This window comes from Rhinichthys klamathensis, unplaced genomic scaffold (genome assembly GCF_029890125.1).
Source record: "Rhinichthys klamathensis goyatoka isolate OS25496 unplaced genomic scaffold, OSU_Roscu_1.1 h1tg000545l_1, whole genome shotgun sequence".
Lineage (NCBI taxonomy): Eukaryota > Metazoa > Chordata > Actinopteri > Cypriniformes > Leuciscidae > Rhinichthys > Rhinichthys klamathensis.
Genome location: NW_026607017.1, coordinates 667,501 through 692,605, shown reverse-complemented (window position 1 = coordinate 692,605; position 25,105 = coordinate 667,501). Strand labels below are relative to the sequence as shown.

The window sequence follows — 25,105 nt, the reverse complement described above, 5'->3', positions numbered from 1 at the left end:
CTTCTTCTCCTGTTTCCTGTGTGCAGTGTAAACTTCCGGGTCGTCGCTCCCTCAGTAGCGCACTGCTGGTTCTGCTGTTTTCGGAGGTTGTGCTGGCCCGAGTTCTGCTGGCTTCGGTTCCGAGTGTGTGGCGATGGCGGCTCTTCACCCCGGAGACCCACAGCTGGTGTCGATGATCGTCAGTCACCTGAAGACGGAGGGCCTGTTCGACCAGTTCCGCAGAGACTGCCTGGCGGACGTGGACACAAAGGCAAAACACACATTTACTCCACAACAACACACGCTTTACTCACGAGTTTACCTCAGGAACCGCAGTGATAGCGTGGCATCATCGGAAGATCCCCGTCTCTGATGTTGTTGTCCGATACTGTCACAGAACTGATCATGTATTTGTTGATAATCGATCGCGAGAGTCCTGTGATAAACCGCTCAGTTTTTAATTCATTAACGGACTGTCAGTTTAGCAGCTCATGGTGTTAAATCAGTATCAACATTGATCAATAATATCAATATCTGCCATTAATATGTCTTAGTAAGATTATATTTAAAGGCTCAGTTTGATGATCAAAACTCTGTAGTTTTAAAACATATAATGCAATGCAAAGATGATTGACAGATGGACAAATAAACCTTCCTCATAAACCTGATGATCATATTTGATACTCATGATTATGTCTGGATGATCAACTAAACCTGCTTCAGTCCGGCTGGAATATTACTAACAATATCAAAGTTATTCTCACGTGTCCTTCATAAACTCAGGTCATATCTGACAGCAGAAAGACGATTGTACAGTTATTCTGAAATACTTTAACTGGATAAAGATCATAGTTTACTCTGTGATGTTTGATAAATAATGTAATAGTTTACTCTGTAAAGTTTGATAAAGAAGATTATAGTTTACTCTGTGATGTTTGATATATAATGTAATAGTTTACTCTGTGGTGTTCTTCCTCAGCCGGCGTATCTGCACTTGCGACAGCGAGTCGATAACTTCGTGTCCAATCATCTGGCCAATCACACCTGGAGTCCACAGCTCAACAAGAACCAGCTGAGGAACAGCATCAGACAACTGGTCCTGCAGTACGTGTGTGTGTGTGTGTGTGTGTGTGTGTCTCTGTCAATTCGTCTCTCTGTCTGTCTGATCGTCTATTTGTTTGTCTCTCCCTCTGTTTGTTTGTCTGACTTTCTGTCTGTCCTACCGTCTGTCTGTCCATTCGTTTTTGTTTGTCTCTCTGTCTATTCGTTTTTCTGTCAGTCTGTCCTTTTTTTGTTTGTTTGTCTGTCCGTTCGTCTGTCTGTCCATTTGTTTGTATGTTTGTCTGTCTATCTGTCTCTTTGTTTGTCTGTCTGTCCATTCCTTTGTATGTGTCTCTGTCTATCTGTCTGTTTGCCTGTCTGTCCATTCGTCTGTCTGTCCTTTTGTCTGTCCGTTTGTCTGTCTGTCTGTTCTTTTGTTTGTCTGTCTGTCTGTTCTTATGTTTGTCTGTCTATCTGTCTATTTGTTTGTCTGTCTGTCCTTTCGTCTGTCTGTCATTTTGTCTGTCTGTCTGTCTGTCTGTCTGTCCGTTCATCTGTCTGTCCGTTCGTCTGTCCATTCATTTGTATGTGTCTCTGTCTATCTGTCTATTTGTTTGTCTGTCTGTCCATTCGTCTGTCTGTCATTTTGTCTGTCTGTCCATTAATCTATCTGTCTGTCTGTCTGTCTGTCCTTTTGTCTGTCCGTTTGTCTGTCTGTCCATTCGTCTGTCTGTCATTTTGTCTGTCTGTCTGTCTGTCCATTAATCTATCTGTCTGTCTGTCTGTCCTTTTGTCTGTCCGTTTGTCTGTCTGTCCATTCGTCTGTCTGTCATTTTGTCTGTCTGTCCATTAATCTATCTGTCTGTCTGTCTGTCCTTTTGTCTGTCCGTTTGTCTGTCTGTCCATTCGTCTGTCTGTCATTTTGTCTGTCTGTCTGTCTGTCCATTAATCTATCTGTCTGTCTGTCTGTCCTTTTGTCTGTCCATTCGTCTGTCTGTCATTTTGTCTGTCTGTCTGTCTGTCCATTAATCTATCTGTCTGTCTGTCTGTCCTTTTGTCTGTCCGTTTGTCTGTCTGTCTGTTCTTTTGTTTGTCTGTCTGTCTGTTCTTATGTTTGTCTGTCTATCTGTCTATTTGTTTGTCTGTCTGTCCTTTCGTCTGTCTGTCATTTTGTCTGTCTGTCTATCTGTCTGTCTGTCCGTTCGTCTGTCTGTCCGTTCGTCTGTCCATTCATTTGTATGTGTCTCTGTCTATCTGTCTTATTTGTTTGTCTGTCTGTCCATTCGTCTGTCTGTCATTTTGTCTGTCTGTCTGTCTGTCCATTAATCTATTTGTCTGTCTGTCTGTCTGTCCTTTTGTCTGTCCGTTTGTCTGTCTATCTGTCTAATTGTCTGTCTGTCCATTCATTTGTCTGTCCTTTTGTTTGTTTGTTTGTCCGTTCGTCTGTCCATTCATTTGGCTGTCTCTCTCTCTCTCTCTCTCACGTCCTCCTCCTGTGTGTGTGTGTGTGTGTGTGTGTGTGTGCCAGGTCTGGTATGCTGGAGCAGGGAGTGGACCGGATCGTGGCTCAGGTCGTGGATCCGAAGGTCCATCACACGTTTCGTCCGCAGGTCGAGCGAATCGTCCGGAGGTTTCTGTCTCCCAACAGCCACGTGGAGGAGGACGAATTTCCTGCTGTAGCTCCGCCCCTTCCTGTGGAGAACCCGGAACCGCTGACCGCAGATGAGGGAACTGATGCGGGTCAGCGTCTCACATATTATTATATCAGTGCAAAAAACAGTGTTTTCCCTCAGAGTTTCTGTCTTGTAAAAGACATTCTTAGTCTCAGTGAGTTTTACATTCCCTAGTTAAATCAGTAAGTGATAATGTACATCCAGCCGGCTGTTATCTCAGAATAAACCCGACAGGGGGATCAGGATCAGGACTTCATCAGCCTGAAGGGGGTTATACTGAGATCACACACACACACACACACACACACACACACACATGTTGGTGCAACAGCATTATGAGGACTCTCCATAGGCGTAATGGTTTTTATACCGTAAAAACTATATATTCTATCCCCCTACACTGCCCCTATCCCTAAACCTACCCATCACAGGAGACATGCAGCATTTTTAATTTTTTAATAAAACATTGTTTTTTATGTTTTTTAAGCCATTTGATTTATGAGGACTTTTGAAATGTCCTCATAAACCACCCATAAGTTGTAATACCAGTGTAATACACATGTCATTATACAAATTTGTGTCCTCATAAATCACATAAACCAACTCACACACACACACACACACACACACATCTGAAGGGGGTTTATTCTGAGATCACACACACACACACACACACACACACACACACACACACACATCTGAAGGGGGTTATACTGAGATCACACACACACACACACACACACACATCTGAAGGGGGTTTATTCTGAGATCACACACACACACACTCTCTCTGAAGGGGGTTTATTCTGAGATCACACACACACACACACACACACTCTCTCTGAAGGGGGTTTATTCTGAGATCACACACACACACACTCTCTCTGAAGGGGGTTTATTCTGAGATCACACACACACACACTCTCTCTGAAGGGGGTTTATTCTGAGATCACACACACACACAAAAAGCGACCCGGGTGAGCCTGTGCTTCTGTTCTCAGAGGCTGTTATCGGGGAGTAATACACCACTGGATGGCGCTATTGACCAATCCAGCATTCCACAGAGTGGTGTAATAAAGGAAGGAGTAAATGATAAAGCGGGAGATGTTTGAGGCGGTGGTTCTCAGTCTCTCTGACCTGTGTTGTTCTCCAGCTGCGAGTTTCAGCGCTGATGATCAGATCCAGACCAGCGTTTCAGACCCGACCCACGATCCCTCAGAGAACGAGATGATGGACATCAGCCTCCCTGAGGAAGAGGAGGAGGAGAGCGAGGAGATGAAGGAGGAGAAGGAGGAGGAGTCTGGGAGAGATGGAGGAGAAGCAGAAGAACAGGTGATGAAGAGGAGGAGGAGTTCCACATACTCACTCCTATGCAGCGTTTTCACATATTCACAGTTTTGAAGTTTGCATGGAGATGATTCAACGCCTGCACCTTGTCAATTGCACCAATATCCTGCCTTGTCAAACTCTAAATAAAACAAACAAATATATATATATATATTCAAATGTGCATACCTATAGACTAAACATGTAATGCGCATGTGTGCACCGTCAGCGTTCTCACAGACTTTTTTTTTTTCAAAATATTTCACCGCTTGCACCTGTTTCAGAGTGTGTGTTCTCGAGCTCCAGACACTGTTGTGCGAGTGAGCGGCCGGAGCGCGTTAAGGGTGTTCTGTAGAGCGGTGTCGTGTTAGCGGCCGCTAAGTTAATCACTAATGATCTTTACAACGGAAGTGAATCAATCAAAACTAACTTTATCTGGACAATAACTTTATTCTAGAGCTGCTGTAAAGCCTAAACACTCTGTTACTGTAATCTCCTGTTATCACTGTAAAGCTGCTGTGGAACTCTGTGTTGTTAAAGCGCTGTATAGATGAAGTGACTTGTGTTGTAGGAGGAGGACAGTAAATCCTCCGGGAAGCTGAGAGAGGAGAGCCAGGAGCCGGAGCCGCTGAAACCCTGCAGTGTGAGACAGAAGACGAGAGAGCGGCTGAGAGAAGGTACGACACGGCTTTACAGCGCTAATGTTCTCTCCAGACGCCGGTGTAATTATCTGAGCCTGTAGATCACATACTGAGTCAAGGCAAAGACACGAACTGGCGACGCAGCTGCCGTGAGCGCTCTATTCGCCTCAATCACGTCTCCACGCAAGTTAAACAATTAAACTCGAGTGTATTTTGCATGACTCGTTGTCGCGCAAGCCAGTCAGTGAACAGCTTTCTGATAAGTCCGTGCACTGGGTGCTGGAAACGGCTCTCAGCCCCTCCTGGAGCACATGGTGAAATTGTTGTTCCTAAATCAAGATACATTTACTGGAGAAGAACACTGTTGTTGAGAAATTAAGCAAATTAATGCTTGGAAACAAGAAAAAGAATCTGCCGATTTCATCCCACCGGCTGCGTTCACATGCACAGCTTCTGTTTCAGCCGCACTGGACTCATTCCTGCTGGTGAATCTGCAGTGTTTACATGATCATGTGATCGGAAACATGTGTGTGTTTATGTCACACACTTCTAATCAGGATATATTGTTAGAGTTTCTGCTCTGCGCATAATAACCCTTCTCATACATTTTAAACAGCAGACTTAATATTTATCCATTTCTGGTCATAATTTGGAGACTATGAGCTAAAAAGGAATAATCCCCCCTTTCAATCCGATCGGAACTTCACTGGGATCGAGCTCAGCCGATCGATTAATGCGTTTACATGAAGCCGACTGAGCCGCCAGTGCCATTACCAGCGGATTATCTGGTTGCATGTAAAAGCAGCCGTTGATACAATTGTATATCAATTTATGCTATAAATTCCAACGGTTCATATATTAATACTTTTATGTGTTCAATCATATGTCCTAGAGTTCAGGAAAAATTTCAGATTTTTGTGGAAACTGTGATGCATTTTATTTCTCAGGATTCTTTGATGAATAGAAAGTTCAAAAGAACAGCATTTATTTGATATAGAATCTTTAAAGGGGTCATATAATGCCATTTTTGTACAAGCTAATATGATTCTTTAGGGTCTAAATTAAAAGTTTGTAATATACTTTAATTAAAAATTCTCATTAGTATTGTAAGAAAACACTTATTTTACTTGGTCAAAAACAGCTCTGTTTTCAGCACGCCGTTTCAGTGCATATGACTTTAAATGATCATGAGTTTTGCTGACTCCGCCTCTCTGTTCTGCGCATACACGTTTGTAACACAATAACCATAACGCGTTGTTCATTATAGACGTGGGATTATGAATTTTATTGAGAACGTCATACATAGAAAACATGCCGTAATGTACCCTGAGTGTAAACCTTAGACGCATTTATTGTGAAGCGTGCAGCTAGCGATTTGCAAAGATTAATATATTAATATAAAGTTTAATAAAACGTTACACTCACTTCAGTTCTTCAGGAGGTTCAGCAGGAACACGAATATCTGGTACCGATCCTTTATTCATGAGCAGCTTCTTAGCAAAACCAGCTTTATACTGATCCTTGTTTATAAAGCAGTCTGGTGAGAAATGATTCGCGCAAACATGAGAGCATTGACGTTGCTCGTGGGGAATATTCCCTTCGAAAACAAACTCAGCCACTGCGTCTTCAGCGGTTCGGATTCAGGAATATTAAAATGACTGTGTTCGTTATTACACCCAAGAACAGAACACCACAATCGCTTAGAGCCATTCTGCTCATAGACAGTGCTCCAGCATATCAACAATGACCGCGCCGGTCCACGCAGACTATGATTGACAGCTGGCTCACGAGCGAGGGCGGGTCTGTGTTGAAACGCTCCTGTCAATCAACACTCGTGGGAGGGGCGTGCGAGCCTGTGACGTCACACGGTTGAACGGCTCGATTTGAGGCAGGGGGAAACATATAAGGAGATTAAAACAAAACCACTGGATGGATTTTTATCATTATATGATGGTTGTGTACAGGCACTGCCAACACACATTTCAGTACAATCAACTTGTAAAAGTGCATGTACCATTTAATGACCCCTTTAATAACATTATAAATGTCTTTACTGTCACTTGTGATCAGTTTAATGTGTCCTTCATGAATAAAAGTATTAATTATTTTAACTTTCCCCAAACGTTTTTGAGTAGTAGTGTATGAGGGTCTCCACGGTCTGATGACGCATTAAACTGATCAAAAGTGCCAGTAAAGACATTTATAATGTTACAAAAGATTCTATTTCAAATTCTATTCATCAAAGAATCCTGAAAAATAAAATATTCAGTTTCCACAAAAATATTGACTGTTTTTAACACTGATAATAATCATAACTGTTTCTTGAGCATCAGATCCTCATATTAGAGTGATTTCTGAAGGATCATGTGACACTGAAGACTGGAGTAATGATGCTGGAAATTCAGCTTTGATCACAGGAATAAATTACACTTTTCTGTATATTCACATAGAAAACAGCTGATTTACACTGGAGTCATATTTCAGTATTTTACTGTGTGTGTTTCGCTAGAGTACTCGCTGGAGGACTCAGATCTGGAGGGTCTCAGTGACATCAGCGTGAGTTCGGTTCACACCAGCGACCTGTCCTCGTTCATCGACAGCGAAGAAGACGAGCCTCTGTGCGAGTCCACTGAGGAGGGAGAGATCAGCTCTGAGGGTGAGTGTGTGTGTGTGTGTGTGTGTGTGTGTGTGTCTCATATATAAGCTCGTCAGTATTATCAGCAGCTGTCGTGTCTCTCAGGAGCTGATTGCCCTCCTCCTCCCCAGCTCCTCCTGTCTCAGTCAGGGTTTGGTATTCGGATTCCCTTTTGAATCAGACTAAATTTTCAATTATGTTGTACATTAAAATCTTTATTGATTAATAATATCTGCAATGCTTCATGTTGGTTCTGTTCTGTTCACCCTATTCCGACTCGCGACAACATGGAAAGAATGTGCTTTTGTTTGGTCGGTAACATAGGCGTAATAAATCATACATCGGCGTCTGTGTCAGTGCAGCGCTTACGTGTGTGTGTGTGCAGACGAGGCAGGGCAGAAGACGGGTGAGGACTCGGAGGGCAGCAGGGAGAAGAAGCCGCGCGGTGTGAGACAGGGATACGTACACAAGCCGTTCCTGTACTCGCGGTATTACAGCGACTCGGACGACGAGGTGACGGTGGAGCAGCGCCGGCGCTCTGTGGTGAGAACACACTCTAGGCTAATACAGTCACCAAAACCACTAATCACAGTTAGCTAACAACGTGTTCATTTAAGGTGGAAACTTTGAGCTCATTAAAGTAAGGAATACATGTTAACAAATGATTAGAATATGTAGAAAAATTTGACATTGGTGCAAGTTGGATATCCAGTGTTGTTTCATGCACTGGCTTCCAGAAGTCAGCTTTAGACCGGTGGAAAGAAAACATCCAAAATACACATTTAAGTGTTTATTTTATTGCACTTTATCTATTTGCGTCTGTAGATTTCAATTACAGTACATATCTTTAAAGAGTTTTTTCTCCACTTCAGTCATACTTACACACACCAAAACTTACAGTTTTATTCCTATCTATATTCTGAAGGTTATTACTGAGGGATTTCTTTATACATCATTCACCCTAATTTTTATTATAGAAACATGGTGTTTACATTTTTAAATGGTGTTTACATTTACAAGTTTATATTTTAGTTTTGTAATTTTAATCATTTTTTATAAAACTTTAATTTTAGTCAACATTTCATCATGTCATGTTCATTAATTTTATTCTGAATATAATTGCATATACATTTAGCCAATGAAATTAATAGTTTAGTGCAAAAGTTAAATTCTAACAGTTTATATATGAATCATATATCAACATTGAACAAAAACATGGTAAAAGCTCATTTTATGCTTTATATCGCTTGTGCATTTGTCATTTTGTGCAGAAGTTTGTTATTAGGTTTATGCTTTCTGGAGAATCTCATATATATAGGATTATTATATTACCTCGTATGACAGTTATTAACTCGCTTTGTTCAGCTTTCGCTCACAGCTCAAGATGATTGACTAGGATTTGGTTATTTCAAACAATAATTTGTCTTTTTTTGATTTTTCTTCCTCAATGAACATTATTAGTGCTTTGTTAATATCTTGTTATCTTTTTAAGTTTTTATCAACAAAATCTTTTAATTAAAATGTAGCTGTTTAAATTATCGTCAAAATGCACAATTTTCATCTGGTCTTTGTTGTTTTTGTCAAAATCTCAAACTCTTAAGTTTCTTTGACTTCGCAGGCCAAAGAAAAAGAGGAGCGTCTCCTGAAGCGACAGCAGAACCGAGAGCGGATGGAGGAGAAGCGCAGACTGAGAGCAGCGCAGAACGAGGAACAGGGTACACGTGTGTGTGTGTGTGTGTTTGCATTAATGATCTGGGGTGTGTTTCCCATACAACGGCGTAACTCGCTGCTTTACTATCAGAGTACGATGCATCGTTGAAGAAGTCTCGACTGTTTCCCGAAACTGTATTGTCGCAAATTGGTCGTTGAACCGCTTTGGTTTATGACGTGGAGTAATCACTACTGTTAATGAATCTGTTTGAGATCGAATTAACGCTGGATGTTTTGCTATAAATTACAAACATGTCATCTGAGGAATATTTCAAATTTTTCTCAGTTATTTTGCTTTATTTCCAGATTCACTCATAGTCTCGTTCTTACACTAGAGCTCGTTCACACATGCGCACTCTTCAAACACTACGCTTTAAATCTCTTGACAAACTCAAAGATGTAAATGACATTTGTATGTGTTCTAAATAAAAGACACTAAATGTCAGGTTGATTATTTTGCTCAAGATCAGGATTAATTGAGTCCACATGTCTAGATCTGTCGCTCAAACACACTCCTCTGAGATGCTGTCACTCAAACACACTCCTCTGAGATGCTGTCGCTCACACACACTCCTCTGAGATGCTGTCGCTCACACACACTCCTCTGAGATGCTGTCGCTCACACACACTCCTCTGAGATGCTGTCGCTCACACACACTCCTCTGAGATGCTGTCGCTCACACACACTCCTCTGAGATGCTGTTTGCGAATGTTCGTTGGAACGATGGTTTCGGGAAACACGACTCGTTGAACTGCTGATTACGGCAGAACTCGCGATCACAGTTGGCTAACGCTGCTTTCGGGGAAACACACTCCTGATCTCTGACCTGATGTTCTCCCTCAGACCGTAAGAGACTGGCGGATCAGAGACCGCGAGCCAAAGAGGCTCGGAAGGAGAAGAAGGTCCTGGAGAAGAAAGTGGCTCTGAGCATCCAGAGGAAGAGGGACTCCAGGTCTGTGGGACTCGCCAAAAACACAATTACTCTTATTTTACTATTGTTTTCTAACTTAAGAATAAGGTTATGAATATTCTGAATTCTGAATTGATGCTAAAAAAGATCTCTCCGTCTTGACATAGTCTCATTAATTAACTAAATTAACTAACTAATTAATTAATTAATTAATTAACTATTTAAAATATAAACACTAAAAAACAAAAGTTACGAGTTTGATTTTGACTGTCATAATTTTGACTCATTTGAATTTTCACCTCATAATTTTGATGTAGTGTGTTATCATTTTGAATTTAATGTCATAATTGTGTTTTCTATGTGGTAAAAATGGGCTTCCATAAATATCAGAAAACACCAATTTTCTTGAGAAAATAAATGTTCCTAAGAAAATATCAGAGAATTTCCTAGGAATTTACTTTCGTCTTAATTTTGACTCTCATAATTAGAATTTTCAAAATTCAATGAAAAATTTAATTTTCTTAGTATGTCATCATTTTGAATTGTCATAAGTTTTTTCCCCTTTGCAGTAAAAATAGGCTTCCATAGTAAATCAGATAACCCTAATGCCTCATGTTCCTCAGGATATATTGGAGAACTTCCTAGGAATTACACTTTCAGTCAATTTAATCGAAGTATTGTTTACATGAGGTCAAGTTTAATCGCAATATTGCCTAAATCTCGCATTATGAGGGTGCATGTAAATGTAGTTCTTGACTCTTTGCACGCCATCAGCGTTTTCACAGATTTGCGTTTTTGAAGTTTACGGGGAGATGATAACGTTTTTAAATCATTTTCACCGCTTGCACCTGTTTCAAGGTTTGTGTTCTCGAGCTCCAGGCACTGTTGTGTGAATGAGCCGGAGTGCGTTAAGGGTGTTCTGTTAGAGTGGTGTGTGTTAGCGGCCTCTAAGTTAATAACTAATGATCTTTACAACGGAAGTGAATCAATCAAAACTAACTTTATCTGGACAATAACTTTATTCTAGAGCTGCTGTAAAGCCTAAACACTCTCTGTTACTGTAATCTCCTGTTATCACTGTAAAGCTGCTGTGGAACAATTTGTTAAATAAAAGCGCTGTATAAATCTTGACTTGACTCTGTCTTTTAGAAAAGAGGACGACAGGAAGAAAAGTGACACTGAGGGGGATTCAGTCAACAAAGATGTAAGTTTCTCTCGTTCTCCAGCTTTTTCTCTCAGTCTGTCATATCAGCGTTCCCACGGGTCCTTGAAATCCTTGAAAGTTTGTGAATCTGGGGGGAAAAAATGCAAAGCCCTGGAAAGTTTTTGAAGATAAGCACACAGATACAGGACTTAAAAGTTCTTGAATTTATTTTGTGCAAGAAGTTTTCTGGAAATTCCATATTTATTGAAACATGGAAACTGTTACAATGAATCTTACAAGGTAACACGGTGTAACCTTACTTGTACCCTTGAATCTGAGGTTATTGGACCTGGAAAGTCCTTGAAAGGTCCTTGAATTTGTAGTAAACCAAGGTGTGGGAACCCTGATCAGTCGTAGCATCTCTGTTTCTCTTCAGGTGAAGTCGGTGAGTCTGAAGTCAGTGCGACGACTGTCCGATCTGGAAGAGCAGCGCAAGAAGAAAGCAGACGGCGAGGAGAAACTGCCTGAGAAGAACCGCGTTCACTCCTTCATCTTGGATCTGGAGCTGGGAACCGAGGAACGCCAGAGGACGGCTGGGAAAACGGTTCGGAAAGAAAAGGAGCGCAAGGATAAAGAGAAGGAAAAAGAGCGCCCTGATGAACGACTCAAGCACAAACTCCGAAAGACCGGAGACGGAGACGAGAAAGATGGAGGAACCGCGAGAGGAGCAGCTGATGAGAAGAAGGGGTCAAAGGTCAAGCCGGACCGGAAGAGTTCTGTCTCATCCCGAGAGGTCAAGACGCTTGTGGCGGAAGCTGCGGATGAAGAGAACCTGAAGAAAGGAAAGAGCGAGAAGGAGAAAGCCAAGGTGAGCGGCAAGAGTCTCCGGCGTCTGGACTCCACCGGCTCCTCAGAGGAGAGGTCAGAGGTCGAGGCGGGGTCAGAGGTCAGCCGGAAGAAAGACAAGCACCCTAAAGAGGTCCTGAAGAGGTCAAAGAGTCATCCGGAGGGTAAACTGGGAGAGAAGCTCAAGGTGAGGTCTGAGAGGAAGGATTCGTCGTCGGACAAGAATCATTCGCAGAAATCAATCTCGGAAAACGAGAGCGACGTCCGAAAGGTGGAGGCGGGGTCAAAGGTCAGATCCTTATCGGAGAAACACAGGACTAAATCCCAGAGTAGTGCAGGAAAATCGGATAAAAAACCCGAAGCCAAGACTAAAATAGGAAAAGAGGAAAGGAAAACCTCAGAGGAGAAAGCGAAGTTAGCGAAGAAAACAACCGAGAAGAAGTTGCCGAAGGATCCCGAGAGGATATCGGGAGCGAAGGAGGATTCGAGCGCTGGAGATCCCGAATCCGTGTCCAGCACCACAGTTCACCCGAACGACCCGTACGGTGCGCTGAGCGACGTCACTCCCGAATCCGAGGACGAGGGCGTGTCCGTCGCAGAGCCCCGCCCCCTGAGCGCAGAGCCCCGCCCCCTGAGCGCAGAAGCCGACGCCCTCCTGAGCCTGATGGACGTGTGCTCCTCCGCCTCGGAGCGCCGGGAGACCGAAGCGGATCTGAAGATGAAGGAGGCGGCGCTGACGCTGCTCTCCATGGACCCCGATCTCGCGCGCTCCTCGAATCTCGTCTCAGAGTCTCCGGGCGACGGGAAAACACTCCCTACGGGCGCTGGAAGTGTGTCGTGTTACGCTGTGAACGAGTCCCAGGATGCAGGTAGTGTATAGATTACCATAATAGATTGTTGTTAACATTAACCTTCATCCTTCCCTCGCACTTTGTAACACATCTTTCTGTCGCGGGTCAAAATGACATGAAGCCCTAAAATTATAGTTAGCCTATTTTTTTTTATTTTTTTTTTGTCCAGAAAGCTTTTTTTTTCTTCTTCTTTTTTTTCATATTTCAATTTCAACCACAAAACTCCTCGAATCCATTAAATTTTTGATGGTGTATTCGTAGTTCAAGTGCGACAGAAGTCCTAGGGTCTTGGAATTTTGAAGAAAAAAAATGAAAAATGATTTTCGGGTCAAAATGACCTGAGGGAAGGATGAAAGTAAATCAGGCAATGTGCAAAATATCTAGCTCTCGTTTTTAGGTCAATATACTCTAACACACACAAACACGTGCATCATCATATGCATGTGAATAATAAAACCTCATAATAACTGATTTCATCTACTAGCTGCATCTGTGGAGCCCATGGAGACGGAGCCTCTGCAGGAAGTGACATCAGAGGTGAGCTCATGACGTCATATCCTCTACAGTCTCAGATTGTTTGGCTTAACTGCAGAGAACCGATCTCTGCTGCTCTAATGCTTATTGGCTTAGAACAATCATGAGGTTTTGCTTCAGTTATACATATATTGGGTTTTTTGTTCATTAAATCATTCTTCATGTTGAAGCAGCAGTGCTTCATATGCATACGCTGTATTGCATTTACATTTACTTTTTAATCATTTAGCAAACGCTTTTATCCAAAGCGACTTACAAATGAGAACAATAAAACAATCAGACCAACAAGAGGGCAACAGTATACAACTGCTGTAATAAGTCTCATTAAGGGGCCGTTCACACCAAGATTGATAACTATAAAGATAACTGTAACGATAACTATATTTGCGTCCACACCAACTAACGATAACGGGCTGTTTATTCTAAGCTTGCGTGCTGCGGTTTCAAAGTGTGTACAACGTCATGTTTTTGCTGTTCTTGTTGCATTTACACGGTTTTCACCAGGAGATGATCAGCATGCTGTGTTTTGAGTGAAGCTAGTGTAATCGATATAATAATCTACAGGGAATTTAGCTGCCGTAGTTAATATAGTGAAATAAAAACAAAACCTAGTCTTTTACACTGCAAGTTCAAAGGAAGCAACACAATGTTGTGTAAACGAGCGCTGGATACTTGAGGTAATCCTCCTCACCATTTATTCAGAGGGTATGAACGATTGTTTTCCATATTCATTTTCTTGAAACAGTGGTGGATTTTACTTCTCCGCCATGTCGTTTGCTGTTTTAAATGCGCAAGCTCTTTAATTTGAGTGGATTCTGATTGGCTGTCAGTGTTTGATCGTTCGACAGCTGGGGGAAAAAATCGTTCTGAAAGTGATTCCGACGATATCGTTCCTCATATCTTTTTCGTTACAGTTGTGGTGAGAACTCTGCTATCCTTTAATATGGAGAACGATTTTTAGAACTATATCTTTATCGTTATCTTTATAGTTATCGTCCTTGGTGTGAACGAGCCTTTAGTCTAGCACAGTGCACATAGCAAGGGTTTTTTGTTTTGTTTTTAAATCAGAAAAAAAAACAGAATAGACAAGGTAAGTGCTAGTATTAATTGGTCAGGTGCTGACGAAAAAGATGTGTCTTTAGACATTTTTTGAAAATGGTTAAAGACTCAGGTACTCGAATTGAGATGGGCAGGTCTCTCCACCAGCTGGGAACAGTCCAGCTGGGAACAGAACGCAAGCTTCTGGAGGGCGCATAAGTCTGAACTAGCAGAGTCCGTGGTTGTCTTGTAGGTAAACATCAACAGTGCCTTGAATTTGATGCGAGCGGCTATTGGCAGCCAGTGCAAACTGATGAAGAGAGGAGTGACGTGGGCTTTCTTCGGCTCGCTGAAGATCACCCTGAATCGGTTGTAAAGGCTTGATAGTACATGCCGGAAGGCCCGCTAAGAACGCATTACATTAGTCCAGTCTGGAGAGAACGAGAGCTTGGACAAGGTGTTGTGTGGCCTGCTCTGATACGAAGGGTCTAATCTTCCTAATGTTGTGTAAAGTAGATCTGCAGGACCTGGCCGTTGTAGTAAAATGGTCTTTGAAGCTTAACTGATTATCAATCACAACTCCAAGATTCCTGGCTGACCTTGATGGAGTTATGGATGATGGCCAGCAGCCATATCACCCTGTAGCCCAAGACTGGTTGCCCACTGAAGCTAAGCAGGGCTGAGCCTGGTTAGTACCTGGATGGGAGACCTCCTGAGAAAACCAGGTTGCTGCTGGAAGAGGTGTTAGTGAGGCCAGCAGGGGGCGCTCACCCTGTGCTCTGTGTAGGTCCTAACGCCCCAGTATAGTCACGGGGACACTATACTGTCAAAGAGCACCGTCCTTCGGATGAGACGTTAAACCGAGGCCCTGACTCTCTGTGGTCATTAAAAATCCCATGGCACTTCTCGTAAAGAGTAGGGGTGTAACCCCGGTGTCCTGGCCACATTCCACCCATTGGCCCCTGCCAATCATGGCCTCCTAATAATCCCCATCCACTGAATTGGCTCTATCACTCTCTCTCCTCTCCAACTATAGCTGATGTGTGGTGAGCGCACTGGCGCCGTTGTACTGTGGCTGCCGTCGCATCATCCAAGTGGATGCTGCACACTGGTGCTGGTTGAGGAGAGAACCCCTGATATGATTGTAAAGCGCTTTGGGTGTACAGTAGTACATATGAAAGCGCTATATAAATGCCTCATTCATTCATTCATTCATTCATGATGAACCTACAGCTGAATGGAGAAGTTGTGATGAAGTGTTAGGTTGGCTGAGACCACAAGCAGTTCTGTCTTCACAAGGTTGAGTTGAAGGTGGATCAACTAGTTGAAATGAGAAGTAAAGTGTCATCACCATAGCAGTGATGGGAAAAGCCATGTTTCTAAATGACAGATCCTTTTAATGACATGTACAGTGGGGCCAAAAAGTATTTAGTCAGCCACTGATTGTGCAAGTTCTCCTACTTAGAATGATGAGAGAGGTCTGTAATTTTCATCATAGGTACACTTCAACTATGAGAGACAAAAGGAGAAAAAAAAATCCAGGAAATCACATTGTAGGATTTTTAAAGAATTTATTTGTAAATTATGGTGGAAAATAAGTATTTGGTCAATAACAAAAGTTCAACTCAATACTTTGTAACATAACCTTTGTTGGCAATGACAGAGGTCAAACGTTTCCTGTAAGTCTTCACCAGGTTTGCACACACTGTAGCTGGTATTTTGGCCCATTCCTCCATGCAGATCTCCTCTAGAGCAATGATGTTTCGGGGCTGTCGCTGGGCAACACGGACTTTCAACTCCCTCCACAAATTTTCTATGGGGTTGAGGTCTGGAGACTGGCTAGGCCACTCTAGGACCTTGAAATGCTTTTTACGAAGCCACTCCTTCGTTGCCCGGGCGGTGTGTTTGGGATCATTGTCATGCTGGAAGACCCAGCCACGTTTCATCTTCAAGGCTCTCACTGATGGAAGGAGGTTTTGGCTTAAAATCTCACGATACATGGCCCCGTTCATTCTTCCCTTAACACGGATCAGTTTTCCTGTCCCCTTTGCATGAGGTTTCCTCCCCCATGCTTCACAGTAGGTATGGTGTTCTTGGGATGCAACTCTGCATTCTTCTTCCTCCAAACACGACGAGTTGAGTTTTTACCAAAAAGTTCTATTTTGGTTTCATCTGACCACATGATATTCTCCCAATCCTCTTCTGGATCATCTGGCAAACTTCAGACGGGCCTGGACATGTACTGGCTTAAGCAGGGGGACACGCCTGGCACTGCAGGATTTGAGTCCCTCTCGGCGTAGTGTGTTACTTATGGTAGACTTTGTTACTTTGGTCCCAGCTCTCTGCAGGTCATTCATCAGGTCCCTCCGTGTAGTTCTGGGATTTTTGCTCACCGTTCTCATGATCATTTTGACTCCACGGGATGAGATCTTGCGTGGAGCCCCAGATCGAGGGAGATTATCAATGGTCTTGTATGTCTTCCATTTTCTTACAGTTGCTCCCACAGTTGATTTTTTCACACCAAGCTGCTTGCCTATTGTAGATTCACTCTTCCCAGCCTGGTGCAGGTCTACAATTTTCTTCCTGGTGTCCTTCGACAGCTCTTTGGTCTTGGCCATGGTTGAGTTTGGAGTGTGACTGTTTGAGGCTGTGGACAGGTGTCTTTTATACAAATAACGGGTTCAAACTGGTGCCATTAATACAGGTAACGAGTGGAGGACAAAAGAGCTTCTTAAAGAAGAAGTTACAGGTCTGTGAGAGCCAGAAATCTTGCTGGTTTGTGGGTGACCAAATACTTATTTTCCACCATAATTTACAAATAAATTCTTTAAAAATCCTACAATGTGATTTCCTGCATTTTTTTCTCTCATTTTGTCTCTCATAGTTGAAGTGTACCTATGATGAAAATTACAGACCTCTCTCATCATTCTAAGTAGGAGAACTTGCACAATCAGTGGCTGACTAAATACTTTTTGGCCCCACTGTAGATGGAGAAGAGAGGCGGTCCCAGCACTGAGCCCTGAGGCACTCCAGTAGCTAGATGATAGCAGTGATGGGATAAACCATGTTTCTGAATGACAGATCCCAATGAAGAGTAGATGGAGAAGAGAAGCGGTCCCAGCACTGAGCCCTGAGGCACTCCAGTAGCTAGATGATCGCAGTGATGGGAAAAAACATGTTTCTGAATTATAGATCCCAGTGATGACATGTAGATGGAGAAGAGAAGCGGTCCCAGCACTGAGCCCTGAGGCACTTCAATAGCTAGATGATAACAGTGATAGGATAAACCATGTTTCTGAATGACAGATCCTAGTGATGACATGTAGATGGAGAAGAGAAGCGGTCCCAGCACTGAGCCCTGGACTGCATTTATATATAGCGCTTTCACAGACCCAATGGCCACCAAAGCGCTTTACAATTTGCCTCACATTCACTCTCTCATTCATACACCGACGGGCAACGGCAGCCATGCAAGGCGCCATCCAGCTCGTCGGGAGCAGCTGGGGTTAGGTGTCTTGCTCATGGACACCTCGACACTTGGTCAAGTGGAACCGGGGATTGAACCACCAACCTTCCGGTTTGTAGACAAATTACATGAACCACTGAGCCACTGCCGCTCAGCAATCAGAAAAACCCTACTGGAGAGCTACTGGAGAGCCCTGAGGCACTCCAGTAGCTAGATGATGACAGTGATGGGAGAAAACATGTGTCTGAAGTGTACAATGGAGTAACTAAAGTGTTGTCCGTGCGGCAGTAGCGCATTTGATTGGCAACAAAGAACGTGATCGCACTGTTCGCCTCTGCCTCATTTGCTGTTCTGCAGCTGCCTGCTCTCTTCTACTTTGGAGACGAGTCGTTTGGCATGTAAAGGAAGCCTAATTTATCAGATTCTTCCTGTGGGTTTTTCTGATTGCTGGAGTGTTTGTGTATCTCCTGTAATGTGTTGGTGCTTTTCTTTTAGGTGGGGGATGAGCAGACAGATGAAAGGGACAAAGAGAGAGACTCACAGATACTTACAGCAGACGCAGCTGAGCCAACGCAGACGCTCACTGCAGATGTTAATGAGTCCACGCAGACGCTCACTGTAGACGCAGCTGAGCCAACACAGACCCTCACTGAAGTTGCAGCTGAGCCAACACAAACCCTCACTGCAGAAGCAGCTGAGCCAACGCAGACCCTCACTGCAGACGCAGCTGAGCCAACACAGACCCTCACTGAAGTCGCAGCTGAGCCAACGCAGACCCTCACTGCAGACGCAGCTGAGCCAACGCAGACCCTCACTGCAGACGCAGCTGAGCCAAAGCAGACCCTCACTGCAGACGCAGCTGAGCCAACGCAGACCCTCACTGCAGACGCAGCTGAGCCAACGCAGACCCTCACTGAAGTCGCAGCTGAGCCAACGCAGACCCTCACTGCAGACGCAGCTGAGCCAACGCAGACCCTCACTGCAGACGCAGCTGAGCCAACGCAGACCCTCACTGAAGTCGCAGCTCAGCCAACGCAGACCCTCACTGCAGACGCAGCTGAGCCAACGCAGACCCTCACTGCAGACGCAGCTGAGCCAACGCAGACCCTCACTGCAGACGCAGCTGAGCCAACGCAGACCCTCACTGCAGACGCAGCTGAGCCAACGCAGACCCTCACTGCAGACGCAGCTGAGCCAACGCAGACCCTCACTGCAGATGCAGCTGAGCCAAAGCAGACCCTCACTGAAGTCGCAGCTGAGCCAACGCAGACGCTCACTGAAGTCGCAGCTGAGCCAACGCAGACCCTCACTGAAGTCGCAGCTGAGCCAACGCAGACCCTCACTGCAGATGCAGCTGAGCCAAAGCAGACCCTCACTGAAGTCGCAGCTGAGCCAACGCAGACGCTCACTGCAGACGCAGCTGAGCCAACGCAGACGCTCACTGCAGACGCAGCTGAGCCAACGCAGACCCTCACTGCAGACGCAGCTGAGCCAATGCAGACCCTCACTGCAGACGCAGCTGAACCAATACAGACGGATGATATTAAGCCGATGACTGTCACTGCAAATGCAGCTAAGCAGACACAGACCGTCACTGCAGATGCAGCCTTGTCAGTGCAGACTTTGGCTGAAGATGCGTCCGATCCCATGCAGATGATCATTACAGACACTCCTGAGACGGTACAAACCCTCAGTGCAGACATGGCTGAGTCCCCTGCGCAGACTCTTACTGCAGACGCAGCTGAATCAACGGCAACAGTCACTGCAGACGCAGCTGAATCAACGGCAACAGTCACTGCAGACGCAGCTGAATCAACGGCAACAGTCACTGCAGACGCAGCTGAATCAACGACAACAGTCACTGCAGACGCAGCTGAATCAACGGCAACAGTCACTGCAGACGCAGCTGAATCAACGGCAACAGTCACTGCAGACGCAGCTGAATCAACGACAACAGTCACTGCAGACGCAGCTGAATCAACGGCGACAGTCACTGCAGACGCAGCTGAATCAACGGCAACAGTCACTGCAGACGCAGCTGAAGCAACAGTCACTGCAGACGCAGCTGAATCAACGACAACAGTCACTGCAGACGCAGCTGAAGCAACAGTCACTGCAGATGTGGCAGAGCCTGCACAGCCCCTCACTGTAGACACAAAGGAGACCGATACAGATGAGCCTTTGCCGACCCTCATAGAAAAAACAGCAGAACTTGCGTCGACATTCTCCGCAAACGCAGTGGAGCCTGCGCAGACCCTTGCTGCAGACACAGAGACAGATGCAAACGAGCCTATGCAGACTCATACAGTAGACACAGTTGAACCTGCGCAGACACTCACCACAGATGCAGTTGTACCTGCGCAGACAGTAACTGAGCCTGTGCAGACAGAAGCTGAGCCTGTGCAGACAGAAGCTGAGCCTGTGCAGACAGTAACTGAGCCTGTGCAGACAGAAGCTGAGCCTGTGCAGACAGAAGCTGAGCCTGTGCAGACAGAAGCTGAGCCTGTGCAGACAGAAGCTGAGCCTGTGCAGACAGAAGCTGAGCCTGTGCAGACAGAAGCTGAGCCTGTGCAGACAGAAGCTGAGCCTGTGCAGACAGTAACTGAGCCTGTGCAGACAGAAGCTGAGCCTGTGCAGACAGAAGCTGAGCCTGTGCAGACAGTAGATGAGCCTGTGCAGACAGAAGCTGAGCCTGTGCAGACAGTAGCTGAGCCTGTGCAGACAGAAGCTGAGCCTGTGCAGACAGTAGATGAGCCTGCGCAGACCGACTCTACAGATGCAGCTGTGCCTGCGCAGACCGACTCTACGGACACAGGTTAGTGACAGTGATGATTAGGAGTGTATGATTCTGATTATGAGTGTGTGATTATCTCAGTGTAACCCGTGCGTCTGATGCAGGCAGCGCATCTGTCTCAGACGAGCAGGAACAGAAGTCATCAGACGCCTCTGAGACGGTAACGAATCAGAATCGTTTCATCAGCAGATATTATGCAGGAAATCATGCTCATGTCATTAATGCTCATGACTTTGTCTGATCAGGTGGAGCAGACCGAGAGCGGCACACGGAGAGGACGATCATCTGCTCAGAGGGCAGGTGTGTGTGTGTGTGTGGTAATGTAAAATAACACAGGGCTCCAGACTGCAACCAAATTGTGGACCAAATTTATCTGCCGGTGCAATTTTTTTGAAAATTGTATATGCAGTTGCAATCGAAATTATTCAACCCCCATTGCATTATTGTCACAATTTACAGACTTTCAGCTTTTTGTAATGAACAAACCAAACAAATGTAATTGAAATAGCTCAACTTTTAATGACTTCTGCAGTTTCAAAATTATTCAACCCCCTGAATAGAATCCCTCACAACAGCACAAATCTGCCAAAAAGGTGTTGCAACTAATCAAGGGCTTCATTAGCTGCACCAGGTGTGCTTGAGCTAGAACACACAAAATATCTGAACTGGCTAGGTTTGTTGAGTGTCACGTTTGACTGCAAGTTACAAATATGGCTAAGTGAAAAGAATGGTCCAAAAAGTTAAGAGAGGGAATCATCACCCTTCACAAACAAGGAACAGGATACAAAAAGATAGCGAAGGCACTAAATGTTCCTAGAGACACAGTTGGAAGCATAGTTTGCATGTTTAAAGGAACAGTGGTTACACTACCTGGACTGGGCAGAAAAAGGAAGCGATAAAACCAAAAGTTTCAAGATGTAGGAAAATTTACGCTTATTTAAAAATAAAAAAAGATTAAATTACCATTGTAACCAGTAGGTGGCTGCAGAGGACTCTAATTGGCTTATTAGCTTAGATTAAGCTCAGTGCTTTATTGTAATCCCCACAGTGCTACCAGATACTGTCTGCAGATCTCAGAGGTGCTGCTGCTGCCCTCAGATGTTAGTCTGGAGCATGTGAACCTTAAATAAAATGGCACATTGTAATTTCTGTATATTAAGTTTATTTATTACCAAGGCAATTGGTAAATGCAACAGGACATATCTGAATGGTTAGTTGATGAATTTAGGTAGCTTATGTGTAGTTATCTTCTAGTCATTGATTAGCATATTCTGTCATGATAATCTATAAATCGTGTTCCCAGGGGTGGGGTTTATGCAAATCTTAGGGTTTGTGATGTCACTAACCCGTGAAGAAGTTCGTGTAGTTCTACCAGCTGTTTGGTGTAGTCCTTAAAAAGCGATTTCTGTAAAAGCAAATATCTTCCTTTGCTTTGAACTTTGAGCGTTGTAACTTTGCAGATGTTGTTTATGCTCAAACAGCAACATTACACACTAACTACAGTTTGAACAGTGGAATCATAAACAACCGGCCCTTTATGATGTGCCCCTAAATTTTCGGCCTGTTCTCCTAAAAATGTTCAGTTAGGGGCTACGGAGTCTGGAGTCCTGTAACATGTTTTTCTCGTCTAAAAAGCATGTTTCCTGAATGAATAACATGTAGAATCTGAAATTAAACTTTGTTTATCTGACTGCAGCAAATCAAACCAGAACCGATAATGAAAAAGAGCAAACGTCCAATAAAGAGGTGAGTTTTCTTTACACACACACACACACACACACACACTCTCTCTCTCTCTCTCTCTCTCTCTCTCTCTCTCTCTCTCTCTCTCTCTCTCTGTTCTTCTATTAAAGTGTGTGATGTGTCTGACAGTGTGATGATGATGGTGATGATGATGAGGATGATGAAGAGAGATCTGGAGTGAGCCGGACTCCACGCAGAGGAAGATCCTCCAAAGCATCTGATGCTCCTCAGAGAGAAACACGTAAGAGTCTGCGTTACACACGCCTTGAGCCGTCCTTCGCACACGCTCCGTGTCATGTGACCGTTTCTCTGCTCTTTCCCATAAGGCTCTGCTTTACAACCGAAGGAGGCGGAGCCAGCTGTGGAGGAGGAGCCAAAAGAGGTGTGTTTATATTCTTCAGTTTTTATTTAAAGAAAAAAACACTTGATCCTAATTTTAAAAAGAAGAATTATAATAACTATTTTGATATCTATTGTCTTTTTGTCGAGTTTGTTGACCAGCAAGACACAGTTTTAATAGTCAGTTTGAAAAATATATTAAAATCAGAGACATTCTGCTTTTAATAAGATCGTACAACTGATCATATTATTAGTACATGTAGTATTTATGTGAATTTATAAAAGAAGAATCGTTGTTATCATCATCATCACGCCAAACCTGTACAGAAAATTTTACTTTCAGGAATATTTTATGTTTGTTTATGATGAAAACGAGACACGAGATAACGTCACTCTCAGAGCCACTGCTATTTATATACTATTCAAATATTTATTCATATTTTGAATTAGCTTTTATTTTTGTATTTTCGTTTTCTTTTAATGTGGTTTGTTTTAGTCATGTTAGGTGCTTTTACTAGTTTTTGGTAGTTTTTGGTCGATATTTCTATTTAGCTTTAATTTATATTTACTTACTATGAAAACTATAAGTACTTCGACTTATTTCAGTTCGTTTCAAAGGCATTTCTAAATTTTGATATACATTTGAGATAAAATGTTTTTTTTTTTTTATGCTTATATTTTATTTTATTTCAGCTTTATTTCAATTAAGCCAAGACGCTACATTCACTGTTTAGTTTTGAGATTTTGGATTATTTTGCCTCCATAACATCTTTTTTTTTCAGACTGGTAAAAAAATAAAAACATCCAAAATACACATTTTATTGCACTTTATCTACTGGCGTCTGTAGATTTCTATTACGATACATATCTTTAAAAGTTTTTTTCTCCACTTCAGCAGCACTTATAAATTCCAAAACTTACAGTTTCATTCATATCTATATTCTGAAGGTTTTTACTGAGGGGTTTGTTCATATATCATTCACACTGATTTATATAACATTTTATTCCTAAAACATGGTGAAAATGTGTTTTTTTCTGTCTGTTGACAGTATTTTCTGATTTATGGAGTGATAAAAAGAGAAATCCAAAATCCCTTCTATAAAAACCTTCAACTCTAATATGTCAACTAAATCAAACAAGAATTTTGAACCTGGCTTTATTCAATTTTCAGATTAATGTGCTGGAAATGTATGCAGATTAGTGCATATTTCATGAGACAATGTCTCATATTCATATTTAAACATTTAATAAAACTGTAATACAAACATGTTGTAAATCCACTTGGGGAAGTATGTGGTGTATATTAGTTTACATGTTTACCCTATTCACCTGTAGTGTCAGGCCTTAACAAAAAATTATTTTTAATTGTTTCAGTTTTTTAATGGACAATATCAACAAAGCAAAAGTCGTTAATTTAAGTTGCTTTCAGAAGGTAAATTGAAAAGTCTAACTTTTTTTCCAAATAAGAGAGAAATGTCGTGACCATGTATTATACCAAATCTTAGACTATGATGAGATGTTTATTCCAGGTCATGTGATCAATGTTTTTATGGGACTGAAATGTTTGTTGTTTTTATTATCAGGGTCGCAGGAGTCGACGCTCCACAGCTCAGATCAGAGACGCTCCCTCAGGTGAGAGACTGAAACACACTCACACACACACACACACACTATCTCTCTCTCTCTCTCTCTCTCTCTCTCTCTCTCTCTCTCTCTCTCTCTCTCTCTCTCTCTCTCACACACACACACACACACTCACACACGTGTCTGTCTGTGTAGATGATCAGTTTCTCTCTCTATCTCTCTCTCTCTATCTCTCTCACACACACACACTCACACTCGTGTCTGTCTGTGTGTAGATGATCAGTTTCTCTCTCTCTGCAGTGAAACCTGCACTGAAGCGTAAGAGATCATCAGACGAGCTTCTGTGTTCCACAGCAGAACCAGAACCAGAACCATCAGCCAAACACAGGAGAGATGAAGGTCAGTGTGTGTGTGTAATCCAGTGTGTGTGTGTGTGTGTGTGTTCATGTTTAGATTACATTGTGGGGACCAGTCAGCGGTCCCCATGAGTAAAACAGCTTTTAAATCATAATAAGTAATGTTTTTTGAAAATGTAAAAATGCAGAATGTTTCCTGTGATGGGCAGGTTTAGGGATAGGGTTAGTGTAAGCGAACAGAATATACAGTTTGTACAGTATAAAATCATTACGTCTATGGAGAGTCCCCACAAAGATGTGTATGTCTGTTTGTGTGTGTGTGTGTGTGTAATCCAGTGTGTGTGTGTGTGTAATCCAGTGTGTGTGTGTGTAATCTAGTGTGTGTGTGTAATCCAGTGTGTGTGTGTGTGTGTGTGTGTGTGTAATCCAGTGTGTGTGTGTAATCCAGTGTGTGTGTGTGTGTGTGTAATCCAGTGTGTGTGTAATCCAGTGTG

At 43.2% G+C, this 25,105-nt stretch overlaps 3 protein-coding genes and 1 pseudogene across 3 annotated transcripts in view; all 4 read left to right on the top strand.

The window, feature by feature from the left end:
- On the top strand, positions 1-19,452 carry bod1l1 (biorientation of chromosomes in cell division 1-like 1). Its single transcript, XM_056238799.1, has 14 exons — positions 1-250; positions 959-1,083; positions 2,549-2,760; positions 3,847-4,025; positions 4,591-4,696; positions 7,170-7,316; positions 7,681-7,838; positions 8,914-9,010; positions 9,850-9,958; positions 11,066-11,120; positions 11,497-12,775; positions 13,242-13,294; positions 18,291-19,405; positions 19,449-19,452. Exons 1-14 carry the CDS (start codon positions 134-136, stop codon positions 19,450-19,452), a joined length of 3,756 nt encoding a protein of 1,251 aa, XP_056094774.1. The 5' UTR covers positions 1-133.
- LOC130073441 (5S ribosomal RNA) lies at positions 14,951-15,067 on the top strand (annotated as a pseudogene).
- A 3-nt stretch (positions 19,453-19,455) lies between the features above and the next one.
- On the top strand, positions 19,456-20,061 carry LOC130073402 (putative mediator of RNA polymerase II transcription subunit 12; the record flags this gene model as incomplete). Its single annotated transcript, XM_056238798.1, has 1 exon — positions 19,456-20,061. A coding segment is annotated over one exon (492 nt), but the record flags the coding sequence as incomplete, so codon positions are not given.
- A 26-nt stretch (positions 20,062-20,087) lies between these two features.
- Positions 20,088-25,105, top strand: part of LOC130073401 (neurofilament heavy polypeptide-like) — a 9,164-nt gene continuing 4,146 nt past the window's right edge. Inside the window, exons 1-8 of the mRNA XM_056238797.1 lie at positions 20,088-20,610; positions 20,694-20,749; positions 20,835-20,889; positions 22,286-22,335; positions 22,462-22,573; positions 22,659-22,714; positions 24,255-24,303; positions 24,556-24,654. Of these exons, the coding sequence (XP_056094772.1) occupies positions 20,088-20,610; positions 20,694-20,749; positions 20,835-20,889; positions 22,286-22,335; positions 22,462-22,573; positions 22,659-22,714; positions 24,255-24,303; positions 24,556-24,654 (1,000 nt within the window). The remainder of the gene's footprint in view (positions 20,611-20,693; positions 20,750-20,834; positions 20,890-22,285; positions 22,336-22,461; positions 22,574-22,658; positions 22,715-24,254; positions 24,304-24,555; positions 24,655-25,105) is intronic.